This window comes from Apium graveolens, chromosome 10 (genome assembly GCF_009905375.1).
Source record: "Apium graveolens cultivar Ventura chromosome 10, ASM990537v1, whole genome shotgun sequence".
Classification (NCBI taxonomy): domain Eukaryota; kingdom Viridiplantae; phylum Streptophyta; class Magnoliopsida; order Apiales; family Apiaceae; genus Apium; species Apium graveolens.
Genome location: NC_133656.1, coordinates 232917414 through 232935610, shown reverse-complemented (window position 1 = coordinate 232935610; position 18197 = coordinate 232917414). Strand labels below are relative to the sequence as shown.

At 40.4% G+C, this 18197-nt stretch overlaps 2 protein-coding genes across 2 annotated transcripts in view; both read right to left on the bottom strand.

The window, feature by feature from the left end:
• The window catches only part of LOC141689998 (conserved oligomeric Golgi complex subunit 7), a 10974-nt gene extending 8114 nt beyond the window's left edge, over positions 1–2860 (bottom strand). Inside the window, exons 1-6 of the mRNA XM_074494560.1 lie at positions 2524–2860; positions 1620–1709; positions 1386–1505; positions 1205–1306; positions 838–1073; positions 100–245 (exon numbers count right to left, since the gene is read on the bottom strand). Coding sequence (XP_074350661.1) covers positions 100–245; positions 838–1073; positions 1205–1306; positions 1386–1505; positions 1620–1709; positions 2524–2808 — 979 coding nt within the window. The 5' untranslated portion in view covers positions 2809–2860. The remainder of the gene's footprint in view (positions 1–99; positions 246–837; positions 1074–1204; positions 1307–1385; positions 1506–1619; positions 1710–2523) is intronic.
• A 10591-nt stretch (positions 2861–13451) lies between these two features.
• On the bottom strand, positions 13452–13838 carry LOC141692017 (uncharacterized). Its single transcript, XM_074496762.1, has one exon. It carries the CDS (start codon positions 13836–13838, stop codon positions 13452–13454), a length of 387 nt encoding a protein of 128 aa, XP_074352863.1.
• Between the last annotated feature and the right edge of the window lie 4359 nt (positions 13839–18197).

Here is an 18197-nt window from a genome sequence, read left to right as displayed (position 1 = left end):
TAGATTTCCATCTCAATAACATAATGGGGATAAACAAAATAAACAATACATATGAAATATTGGGAACATAATATTATGAACAATAAATCATAGTTTTACCTTTCGCCAATGCTTTTGTTTCCGGGACAACTTCAGAAGTTGCTAGATTGAGGCGCGATACAAAATTTCCACCAACAGTTGCCATTAGCTCATGTAGCAGCTTTGGCACAAGAGTCTTGTAATCTTCTGGAAAAGCAAGTATTGACCTGAAGTTGAGATTGTAGAAAGTCAGGGATCAATTACTGTAAGGGTAAAACCCAATACAATAGATGCACTTTAATGTGTGCTTTGAAATATCTGTATAGAGAAGGTAACAATCCTTTCCCTCATATTTCTGTCATAGTCATGATAACTATGAGCTGATATTCTTTCATCGCTATTTTTTTAAAGAAGTTTAGTCTTACATTACCAGAGCAGGTTCAATCTAGTATTGTTGGGATGCGAAAAATAAATTTGTATGTTCCTTGGAAGTAGAATGTCAGGATGTCGTGTTTATAAACATATGTGAACCGTTAATTTTTTGGTATCAAAATAACAAAGGCCGGCAGAAAATGAGCGAAACAATTTTTCATTTTAAAATTCTCGGAAATAATAGTATGCAAGTAAGAAAGCTGTTTAACTTTACCGCCGAGTGCCTGAACTATAAAATAGCCTTAAAAGTTTCTACATATGTGCGTGTGTGTACGCGCTCGCGTGTGTGTAATGACTTTGAATATCTGTGTATAGGTGGTGAACTGCTAAAATTGAATCATGTTAGTTTTTGAAGTAGATGAATTAATGTTCAAATACGAACCATACCACTTCCACTCTTGCTCTAAATATAGAAGCAATTCATCATAAAAACTCGGTAACCAACTTAAAAGCGAAAGAGATTCATTTTTTTCTCTTGGTATCACATTAGTTTGTTGCCGAGAATCAAAATCTTCCCACAGCTGCTTTAAGGGCTTTAGGTGAACTTTGGCATAGTACATCTCTAAAGACTTAAATCTTCCTATGCGAATGAGGATTCCACGATAATTTTGAGCGACTTCAGTCTACGCAGTAACAAAGGAAGGATGATTAAACTTGCACAATTTGATCAACATTAGAATGAATATCACATAAATTGATAAGATAGTAAAGAGCTATTTTTTTCTTACTACCGTCTCAACAGGAAAAGTGTTACCTTTCTATTGTTTAGTGCATCAGTCAAGAGAGGCTGAACCATATTGTCTAATCTGTCTTCTAAGACCTCAAGCTGCTTCCTAATATTGGCAAATTCAGCAACCTGGAAGACAAATCAATCCATCTCATTCTTTGGCATTACAAAGACGAACTATATGCCACCAATTTAAGTCAAATATTACCTGCCCGACAGCAGATAAGCAATGCCTCATATTTGCCAAGGTCTCAGCAGCACGTGGAAGATCACCACTGGCAAACACATCCTCCACAGTTGAACTCAATTGAGTTAACCCAGCAGCATCCTATTTAGAAGTGAATAACAAGAACCAATTTGTAGCAATATCAATACAAGAACGATACAAAAAAATAGTTAACTGAATTGTATAAAGCAAGGCAGCAGCATAAAAAACCAAAACCTGCAAAGTTTCATAAGCTGCTTCCATTCTTCGCTTGACTGTATCAACTTTCGAAAGCGTAGCAATAGATTCTGCTGAAGAACCCTCTGCCTGCAACAATTTAATACATACAAACATATTATACCTGAAAATTCTGATTCAATTACCACATATCAAGCCATCTAAATCATTTTTCAATTGTGTGCCATACTAAAAAGTAGGAGACATAAATAAATACATTTTCACACTAAATTTGCTCAAAACTGTGACAGAAGAGTAATAATAAAGTAAATACATATACACAATACACACACACACATTATACCTTAGTTATCACACATCAATCTCTACATTACTAACTCAGCCTGTTCGACACTACAAACTCTAGTACAGACTAAACTAATTCATACATATTCATATCACACAAAACTATAACTTGCAACTTAGAACTAGACATAAGCTCAATACAAACATTGATACGGAAACAAACACATTATGACCTCTAGCATGATCAGTCTATTCCTATCACTATTTGATCGAAACAAATAATTCAGGGACAAAATAAATTTCTAATCTCCTAATTCACATTATATCAAACTCAAAATCATTTCTCAACTCTCAAGCTCAGGTGAGATCAGTTACACTTCTAACATATTACGTTATGAACGTTTAAAATTTACAGAACAATGTAGGCTGTATACAAAAGTGCACGACAATTGTTCTCACGCGTTCTCACACTACATTAGGTGACAACACGTTTAGTCTCGCTCTTAAACTATTCTCCATTACTCCATATATGGAACATTATGAGCCGAATGTCACTAATCGTATAAATTTTTTTCATAAAATTGACAGCAAGTGCAATGGAGAGCTAAACATTATGTACAATTGAACCAATAATACATGATTTAACACAATAACACACCTTTTTGAGCTTCTGAATGATCGAAGCCACCGATTGACGAAGCGACAACGCATCGTCACGGAGACGAATAACGTCTCGCGAAGCGCGAGGCACACGGAGGAGCGCGGCGGCGCTTTGCTCCTCGAGCGAAGCGGAGATCTCTTCGGAGATCATTTGAAGCTTCATCTCCAGATCTACTAAATGATTGTCCAATGGATCTTGAGGATGACGTGATTGACAAGCATTGTTTATCCATTTCTTCGCATCGAAATTCTCATCGGAAAATGAGCTCAGATCCACCATCATCTTCCCTGAATTTTTTTGTTACTTACAGAGCTTTGTGTGTATAGCTTGTGTTTTTGTTCCGGTTTGTGTCAGTAATTTACAGTGCCGTTAAGAATTAGTGACGCTGTAAAAGATTATTTTCAATGGATTTGTTTTTCTTTTGGGTGTTAATCACAAAACATTTTTTGTTGGAGTTAAGTTAATATTTTTTTATATAAATATAATTTATATTCTTACAAATTAGTATCTATTAAAATAAATGACCTGAGCGAGAATTGAATCCTTCCACTTAAATAAGATAAATTCTTAGTCATTTGAGTTATCTCATAAATTAAAATAAAATAGTGTTGTGATAGTTTGGATTGACACAAGATCGATAATATAAGGTAAAACAAATTATGTTATACGTTCGCGAGATAAAACCACGATAAACCGGATGGTGACAATAGATCACGTTTAATTATAAATTTTATATGTTCACATACATACATATTTAGCAACAAATTGCATCGTCATACCGGATCACGTTAAATTGTAAATTGTATCAATTTAAATACATATTCAACTAAATTAATGGTCATTACATTTTTATTCATAAGTTTTTGTGTTGTTTTAACAAACCCAACAACGTCAAAAACAAAAAATTTGAACGTGTTAAAATTAAGTGTTACAAAAACCATAAACTGAACAGAATTCCTAAATCTTATCGATGTAGGATTGAGATGCTACAAACTCCCCCACTTAAACTCCTAACGTCCTCGTCAAGCCTGAACGGATAACCCATATGTCAGGATCGTCTATATCCGGCCATTGTGGGATAATAACATGTGGATTCGTGTCCCCGCCTCTGGATCTATGTCCATTGTGGGATAATACCACCTGCATTCATGTCCCCGTCTCTGGCAACTTGACGAGTCAAACTTTCGAGAGTCAGCTCTAATAATATATGTAATAACCCGGGTCAAATTTCGAGTTTTTTCGAAAATCGGGTCAAGTCCCGATTTAGAGTGTAGAATAAGCAGAAGTCTACTGGCCCAAATGCATCCAATTTGGGTAAACAACAAGCCCGCCACATGCTCTAAAAGATCATAATTTGTTGGTGCACATAGTAGTGGTCGTATTTTCCATTATAAACCGAACATAATTCTTAAATTTTATCGATGTGAGACTGGGGTGTTATATTACGTGACAGCCCAGGTCAAGTTCAGAGTTTTTTTTTTAAATCGGGTCAAATCCGGACTTCAATTCTGAAATAAGCTGAAACATACAGGCCCAAATGCAGATAACTTGGGTAAACAACAAGCCCACCAGAGGCTCCCAAAAGATCATGATTTGTTGGTGCACATGGTAGCAGTACTCTCCCTTATAAACGGAACACATATCTTATCGATGTGGGTTTGGTGTGTTACAAATTTCCATATTTAAACTCCTAACATCCTCGTCAGGCCTGAACGGATAGCCCATAGGACTGAGATCGTAACTCTATATCCATTGCGGGATAATACTAACTGATTTAAACCTGGCTCTAATATCATTTATAACATTCAAACCCACAACCGAATGCATACCGGATTCAGCAACCCACCATATGTCAGCCCAAAAAACCTAGTATTTTGATATACATTAGTTGTCGACTTGTATATATAAAGGCCCCATATATTCATATTGTTTTTGATATGGGATTTTACGTTACCTTATGTATATGAACACCACTTTACCATATTCGCGCAAGGGAGATCCTCTTGTAAGATCAATATCATGAGAAGTAGAAAAGTTGATTGGTGCCTCATTTATATATTGGATTCCAGCTCTACAGAGTATATCATAAAACACATATATAATCATATCGTGTTGATATTTAAAATTTGATTATTTCTGATAGTGCGCAACATTTTCTTCAAATATATCCATAATCTATACGAGTCAGGCACAATGCGCAATGTGCACCCCTAGGCATAATGAGCAATGTGTTGTCCTCACCCTTTTATATAATTAGCCAAAAGAAAATCACAAGCATACTCAGTTCCCAAATAACAGAATATTGTCCCGCTTGTAGCTCGAAATAGTTAAACTCAATTGGTAGATCTTTGCAAACATTGATACGGAAAATATTTGTGAATTAGTGTTTTGGTCTTGGGGAAGGCCTTTTAGTGGTAAATTGTGTCGAATTCACACTTGAAAGTTATGAATATTTTTGCGTCGGAACAAAACATTTCTCAATAGAAATTACATTATACTCTCGAAAATTTTGATTTTTTAGATCAATGAATCGAATAGGAGAAATCATAAAAGTAAATAAATTAGCATCACCTGCATAATATACACACAACCCGCCTCTTCGAATATGTAAGGTCGTTTATTCTTTAATGAAGGACACCAAATTCACGTTCTTCAAATGTTATAATATTATCTAATTCCTTACTCAAAGTTGTGTTGAACTAGGTTGAAAAGTTATGTAAAAAAAATATGGTGGACAAGTGCCCTGACTTTATGCAAAATTTATTAAGATCATGCATATACTCGAAATAGCGTGTTTAAAAAAAAGTCTCGAAATAGCACAAGCTCGGAGTAGGATTGTCATACTTCTCCAACGTATTGATAAGCTCAGCAGATATTTTTTTTTACGAATAAAGTACTTGCATTTCTCATAAACGTCCTAAAACAATCACATGATCAAAACTCGAGGACATGGTCCTGCCATTCCTGAAAATCTGACATAAGACGAGCCACATTTCCTAATGCATGGGTCGCGCCATACACAGATCTATGTGTAAAAAACACTAACACTTCATCAAAGTGTTGAAACAAATCAATACAATCCCCAAGCTTGAGCTAGGACTTGAGAATCGTTCTCGAATATGCACTTTACAGGACCCTTATTTTTCATCCATGACAATGCTTCTTTCAATCATAATGCCTCTGCTTCTCGAGGTGGAACCATACATTTACTTCATCTACTCGCAGCCATGATAAATCTCCCCTATGTATCTCGGATTACATAACTCATACCAATGCTACCCATGTCATCAAACAATTCAGCATCAAAATTGGCTTTAACTCACCTAGCTACAAGTTTCTCCCATTTTTAAACCGCTATTGGTCCTCTTGCATTCATACCACCCTGCTTCTATTGTTGTTGTGCACGCCTCCATTCCGCCAACATATTTATAACATATGCCTTGAACACCAAACAATGATATATTTATTCTGTCCCATACTCATTTATTTTATCCGTTCTACAGATTTAGGCACACTTGTTTTATAAAATTCTCAATAAAATCAATATTCATGCTTACAACTCAACCGAGAAATTCAACACCAGGTTTACCAATATTCGGAGAAAAAAAAAGTATATTTAGAAATAGGTTAAACTACCTTTTATTTTCGAGTTCCATGCATGGATAACACTTAAAACCTAGTGTCAACTAAATCTTCAATAAAGTACCATCATCTAAATATGGTTCATGAACATACATAAATACATAACAATAACTACGAACAGTAAATGATATACTCTTATTGTATTTCAAAATTTTATTAATGAAATTGTTTCATCTTGTCAAAAATAAAAAATGAGAAATTTAACATACCAAACTGAAACACTGTTACATATTTCTTTTCTATATAACGACAGAATGTAGAATAAAAATTTGCTACCCCTTATATATATTCAAGCATTTTTAAACCAAACAAAATTAGCACATTTTTTCTAATTTATTAATAATCTAAATCTCATTCCACACATTAAATTATTTATATTTTATAATAAAATTTAAACCAGTGATTTTCTTTTAAATACAAGCATGATAAAATAATGTAGTGATGACAATTTATTTTATACAATCTCATAAATTATAATCTATTATAAATATCAAGATTATATAAAATTTAGATTGAATATTCTAGATTTTTAAAACCTAAATTAAATATCATCAATTTTGAAACATTTTATAATTTTTTTACTAAGTACACCTAAATTTAAAATTTTAAATTGAGTAAATCATATTCTTTTTTTGTCGGAGAGATATGCAATCTCGAACATAGATTGTACCGAGATACAAATAAGAAATAAAGGAGTTTTTTCATACAATAAAGTTTATCATCTAAACGAAAATCATGCATGATGGTTTCGGAAGTTTAGACAACACATTAATGCCTGGAGAGAAAAAATCCAAATAATTAAAATAAAAGTAAGATCACTTATTTAAAGTATATGCTCAAAAGGACTAATTGTTGGATGATCCAAATATTTGATTTTCGTAACCAGTCCATCTACCATCATGTTCAAATGCCACGCATGAACAAGGTAACAAAAGAATTCAGTCTGTTGACGGAGGAATCTGGTAACAACAAAGATTGAGGTTTCTCGCCGGAACTAAGATCTGTGATGGTGGTTCTTTGCCGGATAATCAAGCGGTGTGTGGTGGTTTGTGGTTATTTTAGGCTGAGATTGATCAGAGTAAGTGGTGGCTCTCTTATCAGCTCTCAACTTCTTACCCTCTCAATGTGTCTACGTACCCTTTATATAGGGATCAAGCCTGATGTAGTTCTCGTAGAACAAGAAATCTAATGGGCTTAGACTTCTTATTCCTAGGTCCGGTAGAAGCCCATCCAAAGTCCATCTCCCGCTAGCTTTAGGAATGTCCAACTATGAGGCCCAACCGCGAAGGCCCAAGGCTCGTCCGTAATCGCAGGATTTCACGGATAGTGCATCTCCCTGCACAAGGATAACACTCCGCTACAGCTATCTCCCTTGATGTACAGACGCAGGTATAGCCACGGTTCACCCCAAGTGCCGGACGCATCTCTGTCCCCCGAATGAGGATAACCCACCAAATAACAGGACAGGTGATCCCAAGCTCTTGGGTGCAAAGTGCAGGATGACTCCAAAGTTTTCCAACGAGGACACCCGTTAAATTCAAGAACAGAGTTCCCAAAGCACACACCAAATTTAACCCCGCATCCCCAACGAGGACACCCGTTGAATACAGGAGGAGGCCTTCAATCATCAGGCATACCCCTGGAGGCCTTCAAGTTTTTCACGGACATCCCCCTCCTTGACCGTCTCAAGGAAGGAATTCTTCAAAGAGTACCTGTAACAAATACATTAGTAAAAACAACCTCCATTGCTCCTCTCCATGCAAGCTTTGCCCTGAAGTCACCATTGAGAACACATAGACCAATCACAGGACGCGTTCTAACACATTGGGCGCGCCCTCACCTTCATGAGACTTGCACCGTCTCCTCAAAAACCATCATGCACAACATTCCACTTTCTATGGCGCGTCATGGTCAAGACAGGTGTGTCCTACAGCATCCATTACCACAAGATCTCATGTGCCAAGCACTTTCATAATCATTGATGCGTCCACATAGCTTGGGCGCGTCCTTCCCTGACCATGCACTCCCCACGCTCCGTCATTACCAGACTGTAACACAACTCCTCACAAGCAGGCGCGTCCTCTGTGCCTGGACGGTTCCTTACCTTCTACAATGCAATACCGAGTTTGACTGTAATTAGCCCGCATTTGACCCGAGTCAATCCAATGCCAAATTTTGGGTATAACAACTACCCCCCAAATTTCATTTGCAGTTGAAAACAAAATTGGAATTTTACTTAAAACCGTAAGCAAAATTTGGATTGCCCCCTTGCAAAACAGTAGGACGCACCCTAACTCCTAGACGCGCCCATGGTTTCCATTCACAACTTACTGTTGCGTGACAACTGATGCCCACGTCATCCACCTACTTTCCTATAAATACCCTTGTCACATCATATCACTATCACCATCCTCCTTTCTCTCTCTCAAAACCGCCATTACCGCCGCTGCAAGAAGTTAAGTCCAAGAACTCGACGATTCCACCTGCCATTACTCGATTTCTCTAGCTTAATCCAACCCCCAACTTACGAGGTATGCAAATCTTCCATTATCTCTTAATTTCACCGAGCAAATCGACTAGAACGAGCAAAAAATTGTTCATATACCTCATGCTTCTATGAATTTTTATTCATTTTCTTGTATGTATATGTGTATGTATATGTAAAAATACCATATTTAGCTTCCTTGATTCTCTAGTTACATGTTTCTAAGATTTCAATTGGATTTCCCCAAACTGTTAACAACCGGTTAAAATTCTATTGCATTGCAACCACATAGGACGCGTCTACCCGTCTGGGCGCGTCTTATGTTCCTTTTTTAAGACGTATGTTTTAGTCGTTTTAACCAAAGGCCGCATAGGGGCAACACTTTACTAGGACGCGTCTTCGTAGTGTATCCCACACGATAGATTCCTAGGACGAGTCCTCGAATGTCTCTAGTATCTTCCTTCTTCATCATCACTCATTCATTTTTCTTTCTCTATTTTTTGTGGAAGCATCCTCAAATGTTTATTCCTTCTTTTGCAGCTGGAGGACGCGTCATCTTCATCACCTTTCCATCCATTCAAGGTTCTCAATAAACGCCTTGGGATCTACTCCCCACACTTAATCTCTTTCAAACCCGATTTTCCTGAATTTCACAGGACGAGTCCCTTTCTTGAAGGAGAAAGACGCGTCTTCGACTCCCTCAAATCAAAGAACACTATAATGTCTGATTCTATGGATCATGTCCCCATAAGCTCAAGAATGAAAAAGAAGGGAATTAAAAGGCAAAGAACTCCAATTCTCCATGCAAGGGTCGTCATCGAAGATTGGATAGATGATGAGATTATACCCACCACCAGCCAACAGCCCCGACGAATAGCTGTTTCAGACAAGGACGCGTCCCCTTCTCAGGACGCGTCAGCTTCCCAAGGCGCGGTCTATTCTCAGGACGCGTCCCCTTTTAGTGTAAGCGAATTTGAAAGGAGGGTTCCAGACCCCAAGACATATCCCGTGTCCCCCCAGAAATCTGATTCTCCCCTGGAACACTGGGAACCTTCCGATGTTGAAGTGGATTGTGACTGGGCAAGGCTTGGTGCCCTAACTGAGGCAGAGAAAAATGCCAGAAGGAAACAAGAAGGTAAGCTGGCATGCGTAGCTCTTGATTCTACGGCAACCGACTTGGAGATCCAGTGGCACATGAAATATTACGACATGGAAGGCATTTGGGCGCGCCCCCTTCGGACCATGAGGCCACACATCTTCAACATTGGGAACCAAAGGATCCCTAAAATGGTACTTACACCAAAATTGATTTCTCTAGGCGTGGGCGCGCCCTTGCACCCATACATCAAAAAAATCTTGAAGTGGTATGACGTTGCCCCGATCCAATTGTCTCCAAACTGATACAAACTAGCCTGGGCTTTGTACATGATGTACCACAACCTCAGTCTGGGCGCGCCCTCCATGAAGGAATTCAGCTTTTTTAACAGCATAAGAAAATCAGTTCCTGGTTATCATTTCTTCGTAGTCAACAAGTGGCTGAATAACAAGGGATTTAATGAAGGCAAGATCAGCCACGAGAGGGATCGGAAGGAACCTTTCTTCTATATCTATGACGTCAAGAGATCCCGAGTTCGTTTCAACCTAGAACCAAGGAAGTGATTCCCAAAGCATGTCCTTATACACTGGACGCGTCCTCTTGAGGGGGCGCGTCCTCCCACTTTTTTTAACAAACTTTTCCCTTCCCCTTTAACAAATTATTACTATCTTTTATCTCTAGACAAAAGAGTTCAGAAGGAACTATCAGGGAAAAGAAAAAAGAGGGCAGATAAAGTTCTTCATTATGCAGAGAAGCACTTTAACCTCAAGGACATGATCACGGAAGACAACCTCAATTCGTTCCCTTATAGGGTATCGTTTTTGTGTAAAGTGTGGAGCGACCTACACATTTACAATGATTTTCCTTTATTCCTATTTATTTCCAGGAATTTTCCCTTAATTCTGAGATTTTCCCTTAATTCTAGGATTTTTTCCTTAATTTTCTGGAATTTTCTCTTAATTATGGGATTCTTTCCTTAATTTCTGGAATTTTCCCTAATATCTTGGATTTTTTCCTTAATTTTCAGGAATTATTCCCTTATTTTCTAAAAATATTCATATTTTTCAGAATTTTTTTAAGGAATTTCCTCATTTTCTGAAAATATCCAGGAATTTTTATTTTCGCGCGTTATCTGCCCGGGTTGGCTCTATCTGCAAGTTCCGCGAATTTCATAACGACAAACCTGTTCTCACAGCCTCAGAAAAAGCTAGGGGCCTCAGCGCCGCAGAGGTGGTCGAGATTGACATTAGTAAGCAATTCGACTTAGAACAAGGTAAGTTTAAATGAGAGATGACGCGTCCAAAGCTACAAAATTAGCTCCTCATAATGTAAAAATATTAATTTACATACATTTGTAGGGCGCGTCATGACCCTTTGACGCGTCATGTTAACGTTTGTCTTTCTTTTTGTACCCATAACTTACAAAGTTTTACGGGTGTTTCCTGCACACTAATCTCTGTTTTGGGCGCGTCTTATTCTCCGGGCGCGTCCTCTTTTAGTCATTTGGGATCTGCACCATATTCCCATAACTCATGATTTTCCCATAACTAGTTATAGCCAGTATGTCCTTAGGTAGGGCGCGTAATATATTTAGGATGCATCATCCTTTTCTTACCTGACACATACACGCATTATTCATGTCTCATACACTTTCCTTGTCATATTTTCACGCATTTACATATTTTTACATATGTTTTACTCGACATATTTCCATGCACTTTCCTGTTTTTAACTGTATGCAATTATAATCTTGATATTATAATATGGGCGCGTCCTCTAATCTGAACGCGTCTTCTTTATTTCACTGACACCTTTTCATGTTTATATCACAGATATGGCCTCCCTTCCCAAAGGATTTGCTATTGGAGCTTCCAAAAAGCTAAGGGCCAGGAAACAGGCCCCTGCAAAGTCTGATCTGAAGGCAAAAAACCCCACTCCTGCTGTAACTCCTTCTCCTCCACCAAAAATAATTGACACTACTGTGCTAGACATTCCTGAGAAGGAGGAGGATGCGCCCTCCAAACGTCAGAAAGTAGTGCCAGACGATCAATCCTTTGTGCTTCGATACCTGGGCGCGTCCTCAGCTGGCGATTTTACCGAGGACGAAGTCAGAGGCTGGACCTTCAGGACATAGCAGCAGACAAAAGAGGCTATGGTGAGGGCTGCAGCTGAGCTTCACTTGCACGCTGGGCAAAGTGCTAATATGGCTGCAAGTCTCAGGGCGCGTCTTGCTGCCACTGACACTGCAAAGAGCCAGGCTGAAGACAAGGTTAAATCTCTGAAAAAATACATTAACCTGCTTGTCCAAGAGAAGGATGCTGAGATTAAACGCCTGGAGGAGGAGAAGGCGCGTCTTCAAGGGGAGAAGGCCGTGTTGGAAGGTAGTGTCTCCTCTCTGGAGAAAACAATGGATAGTGTAATTACTCTGAACTCCACCATACAGCTGGAGCTTGACACTCTAAACGATGACAGGCTGCATGGATGGACCGAGGAGAAAAAATTGGTTTACCAAAATGGTTTCGCGGCTGGGTTTGAAGAGTGGTGCTCTGGGTTTATTGCAAATTACCCAGAGTATACCTTTTCAAAGTTTGATGCAGACACCCAGATATGGGTTAATGATTTCAGGATCAGGGCCGCAGATTCTATCAAAATCAAGAGAATTTTTCTGGGCTTAGAGTAAGAGGACGCGTCCCCTGCTCCTACTCCGCTTCAGACTCAACCCCCCTGCGAACGACCAAGACAAGCCTCAGGACGCGCCTCCTGCCTCGGACGCGTCCTATGTTTTTTATGTACTTTACTTAAACTACTTTAAGGGTGCGGGCCCCTTGAAGCCTTGCAAATTGTAATGACTATTTTTGAACTTTATTCACTTGCACTTTTTATGAAGTTTCTCTGCCTTAATCATGCAGATTTTTACTTAAGTATTCTATCCTGTCATTTATATGGGTGCGTCTTGTGTTGAGGACGCGTCACCTTTGAAATATTGTTGTTATCTTTTCTACTATCACAGGTCAAGCAAATGTCCGTTGTGGGTGCGTCATGTCTAGTTGAACGTGTCTTTGTTTGTTTTGGAAAGTACATGAGCATGGCACTATGATGTACTTGTGTATTTAGTTAAGGCACAAAGCACAATGGGACGCGTCCTAATATTTTGACGCGCCTAACCTTTATCTCAAAAAAATTCTTCATCCCTCAAGCAGGACGCGTCCTTAGTAAGGACTTGTCTTCCTTTTTTAGTTATGTTTTGTCAAAATTAAAGAAACATTCAACTGAAAGAGCATCAACCAAGATAACTTGGGCGCGTCCTTGGAAATAGTACACGTCTTAGTTCCATTTTTACTTGAGTTTTGTTATTCCTTTTGACAACCACTATTTCAATTAACATTTGTATAGAACTATCACTCAGGGTGCACCCTATGGCTAGGACGCGTCATGCAACCAAGCAAACCAAGCAAATAACTTTTGGAAAAATTCAAAATTTTCATTTATAATGCGCCCTGGTGTCAAAAGTGCACCAGTCCCACGGCTACTATGCTCCGTGGGGAAATTATTTCGAAAAAATGACCCTTCAACTAGTTTTAAGGTAAGTAGTACATGCACTACCCCCCTAGGCTAGGAGGAATTTATTTAATTCTAGCCTATAATCCGGGCATAGCCCTAAATATATAATAAAAGAGGTACGTAAGGGGCCAAAGCCGCGCCTTACTGGTAATACTTTCGAAGATGTTCCGCGTTCCATGCTAGCGGAACCAGCTTCCCTTCCATATTTTCAAGGTGATAAGTCCCTTTCCACATGATGGCCTTTATTCTGTATGGTCCTTCCCAATTAGCTTCAAACACTCCATGTTGGGGGTTCTTCGTATTGGGCATCACCTTCCTAAGTACCAAATCTCCCACCTTCAGAAATTGTCCATTTACCTTCTTGTTATAATACCTTGCGGCACGTTGCTGATACGCTACGAGCCTTAGCTGAGAATTTTCCCTTGTCTCCTCCAAGAGATCCAAATAAAGCCTTTGATTAACCTCAGCATCTTCCTCTGTGTAACGGTCTCTGCGAAACGATCCCCAACCAACTTCCACGGGGACCATAGCTTCATAGCCGTAAGTCAGCATGAACGGAGTTTCTCCCGTAGTAGATCGTGGTGTAATGTTGTATGACCACATAACCTTCGGGAGTTCTTCAGGCCAATTTTCTTTGCGTTCTTCCAGTTTGGTTTTAAGGGTATGCTTTATTATTTTATTAACAGCTTCTGTCTGCCCATTGTTTTGAGGATGATAGACCGCTATAAACTCCTTCTTAATTTTCAACTCCTAACATAGTTGTCGCAGCTTCTTGCTATCAAACTGCTTTCTGTTGTCAGAGACAAGCTTGTAAGGGATTCCAAACCTACACACGATGGAGTTTAAAACAAAATCTCTGATTTTCTTTGCGGTGATAGTAGCCAACGGCATAGCTTGCGCCCATTTAGTAAAGTAATCGACCGCAACCACTGCATACTTGACGTCCCCTTTAGCTTTAGGTAATTCTCCGATAAGATCAATTCCCCACATGGCGAATGACCATGGGCTTGCCATAGGCGTCAAGAGCGTCACCGGCATAGACGAGTAGTTTGCAAAACGCTGGCAGCGATCACATGCCCTGACAAAATTTGTAGCATCCTCTTTCATTGTGGGCCAATAATACCCTTGGCGTAAAACTTTCATCGCCAACGAGCTACCCCCAGGTGATTGCCACAAATTCCCTCATGTACTTCCCTTAAGATGTAATTTCCTTCTTCTTCGTCAACACATCTAAGCAACGGTTGATTGAACCCTCTCTTGTACAGAACTTCGTCATATATCACATACCTTGCAGCCTGATAGCGGAGTCGACGAGCCTTAAACTTATCCTCAGGGAGTGTTCCCTTGTGGATGTAGGACAGAATGGGCGTCATCCATATTTCCTTGGGAGCTTCATCCACTTGCATAATTTCTATCTCTGGGATACTAGGAATCTCTTGGATTTCAAGGGGGTGGATCCTAACAACACAACATCTTGTTGCGACCCCATTTTCGCTAGAGCATCCGCTTTACTGTTCTTCTCCCGCGTAACACATTCAAACCTGACTTTTTTGAACATTCCAATCAGGCGCTGTGTGCATCTCAAGTATAATTCTGTTCGTGGGCCTCGCGCTTGAAACCCCCCGTTCACCTGATTCACCACCATCTCTGAGTCACTCCTCGTAATTAGGTTTCGCACCCCCATTTCCAAAGCGATCTTTAGGACATTAATCAACGCTTCATACTCCGCATCATTATTTATTGCATAAAACTTGAAATGAATTGCGCTCATCAGATGGTGGCCTTCTGGAGACACAAGTACTATACCCGCAGCTGCTCCTCCATTGTTAACTGCCCCATCCACATGCAAGATCCACCAGGGATGTGGAAACTCCTCCAAAGACTCCTCAACATGAGGTGGATGTAGCATCACCAAAGCTTTGTCATCAACTTCAGAATCAAATTCTAACAAGAAATCAGCTAAGGATTGCCCTTTAATCGCTGTCCGGGGCACATATTCCAAGTCAAACTGTCCCAACTCCACAGCCCACTTCAGCATTCTTCCTGATGACTCTGGTTTATGAAGGACATGTCGTAGCGGGTATGCCGTACGGACTTCAATTCTATGGGCTTGGAAATACGGCCGCAATTTTCTTGATGCGAGAATCAGGGCATAAACCAGCTTCTCCATGCTTGTGTAGCGAGTTTCAGCGTCGTGCAACCGCTTGCTCACATAGTACACTGGTGACTGCTTCCCATCTTCCTCTCTTACCAGAACTGCGCTGATTGAATATTCAGACACTGCGAGGTACAGTACTAGAGATTCTCCATCTAACGGTTTTGACAGCATGGGAGGGTTTCCCAGCTGCTCCTTGATTCTTTTGAAAGCCTCCTCGCATTCTGGTGTCCATACAAAGTCTTTCCCTGCTAACTTAATCGCCTTGAAAAACTCTTTGCATCTATCAGAAGATTTGGAAATAAACCGATTTAGCGCGACAATCCTTCCAGTTAAACTTTGCACTTGCCTCACATTGGTGGGCGATTTCATATCTAACAGTGCCTTGATCTTTACAGGGTTGGCCTCAATTCCCCTATGGTTGACGATGAACCCAAGAAACTTGCCTGACTCCACGCCAAACACACACTTTTGTGGGTTCAGCTTCATGCGAAACTTCCTTAGAATGTCAAACATTTCCATCAAGTGTTTGATATGATCATTCGCCACCTTGGACTTCACCAGCATATCATCCACGTACACCTCCATGGTTCTCCCGATTTGGTTCTTGAACATCATGTTTACCAACCGCTGGTAGGTTGCGCCAGCGTTAATCAAACCAAACGGCATTCCTATGTAACAGTATAACCCCCTGTCAGTAATAAAGGATGTATGCTCTTGATCAGGGCCATATATCGGAATTTGATTGTAACCGGAGTATGCATCCATAAAATTCAACAATGCATGCCTTGCTATCGCGTCAACCAACTGATCAATTCTTGGGAGCGGGAAGCTATCCTTTGGACATGCCTTATTGAGATATGTGAAATCCACACATGTCCTCCACTTCCCATTCGGCTTTTTCACAAGCACTGGATTTGCAAGCCATTCGGGGTAGAACGATTCTTTGATTAGTCTCACCTCCAACAACCGGTCTACTTCTTCTTTTAATGTTATCTCCCTTTCCCCACTCACCGGGCGGCGTTTTTGACGTATGCCCGTACAATTCGGGAAGATATTCAACCGAAGACACATTACTTCTGGGTCGATTCCTACCATATCCGAATGACTCCATGCGAAGACATCAAGATTTGCAATTAAGAATCAGGTAAGACTTCCCCTCGTTTCATCATCTAACTGGGATCCCACTTTCAAAACCTTGTTCGGGTCATCTTTATCAACCAGAATAGATATTGTGTCTTCGGCCGGCCCCGTCTTTTCGGCGGGCATCGGGTTCCTGGGATCCAAATCGAAATCAAAGTCTCGGGGGTCCTCGACTTCCACTTTTGTATCTGAGGGCGCGTCCCCATTAGTGGGAGCATCTACCTCAAGACAAGGCATAGTTTTGTGCAATGCAGGTGAAGAGGGCGCATCCTCATTTGGAGGAGCATCAACCTCAATTCCATTTTTATTCTTCAAGGGCGCGTCCTTCTTTTGAGGAGCATCCACCTTGAGGTTATTTCCGAGACCTTGCAAAATCTCACTTCTTCCTTCCAATTTTTCCCCGTTAACCTCCTTCTGCATGATCTCCTCTGCATGGTTCACCACCACTTCTTCCACGCTACAGATCCTCGAAACATTCCCCAGCGTCCAAACAGAGTTCCCAGTGACATAGGTTTCTTCCTCTTCGGGTCCTTCTACGAAATAGTGGGCATGAACCTCTCCGCTTGGTTTTGTATGAATGTCCTTTGCACCCTCAAATGGAAGACCCTTTCCTTCGTACCTTCTCTTGCGGAATTCTTTAACAGCCTTGTGATAGCAGTCGCGTGACTCATACTGCGACCCTCTCAGACTTCCCACTCTGTTTGGTGTTGGGAACTTTATCATCAAGTGATGTAGCGAGGTTATCACCCTGAACGCTAGTAACCAAGGTCTGTCGACCAACACATTGTGCGCGGAATCCTGATCCAGCACTTTGAAGTCTATCATTTGAGTGACTGACAAAGCTCCTTCCCCGAGCGTGACGGGAAGCCTAACCGAACCCATAACTCTTACTGCTTCCCCAGTAAAGCCATAGACGTGTGCATCTTCAAAATACATGTCGCTATCCGGGAAACCCAATTTTTTGTATGTGCTGTAGTACAAGATGTTCGCAGAACTCCCATTGTCCAATAAGACTCGACGTACATTCATGGCCCCAATAAGCATGGTAATCACCAACGCATCGTTGTGGGGATGATGCACCCACCTTGATTCTTTTTCCTTGAATGTAATGTCAGCGGACTTTCCCTTAAAGATCTTCGGAGGTCTGTCTTCCAAGCTGTGAATGTTGGTGAGCGGCGGATGTCGCGCCTCTCTCGCGTTTCTTTCCAGTGCTCGATTACTATCACCAATAAAAGGGTGTCCTCCAAAAATCGCCCTGATACTGCCAGCCCTCTGAAACTTAACTTCTGCTATTTTTTCAACATCTTCCGCCCGTGGGGATTGTCTTTCATCCTTACCTTTGTCATCGCTTCCCCTGCGTCGTTTCACCTTGTCAATCCATTCTCCTAGGTACCCAGCCTTGATCAATTCCTCAATTTCATCTTTTAGGTGACGACACTCGTGGGTGTCATGGCCGGTAGACTCATGGTAATCACAATACTTCTTTTTGTCTCTGCTCTGCCATGAAGTTAGACGGTCGGGTTTCTTGAAGATTCATCTATCCTTATTTACCTCAAAGATATGAGTAATGGACGCTGTCAGTGGTGTAT

Bases quoted from the DNA above. Each gene is read 5' to 3' on its own strand.
- LOC141692017 (XM_074496762.1), bottom strand. From the start codon at position 13,838: ATGGTCCCCGTGGAAGTTGGTTGGGGATCGTTTCGCAGAGACCGTTAC.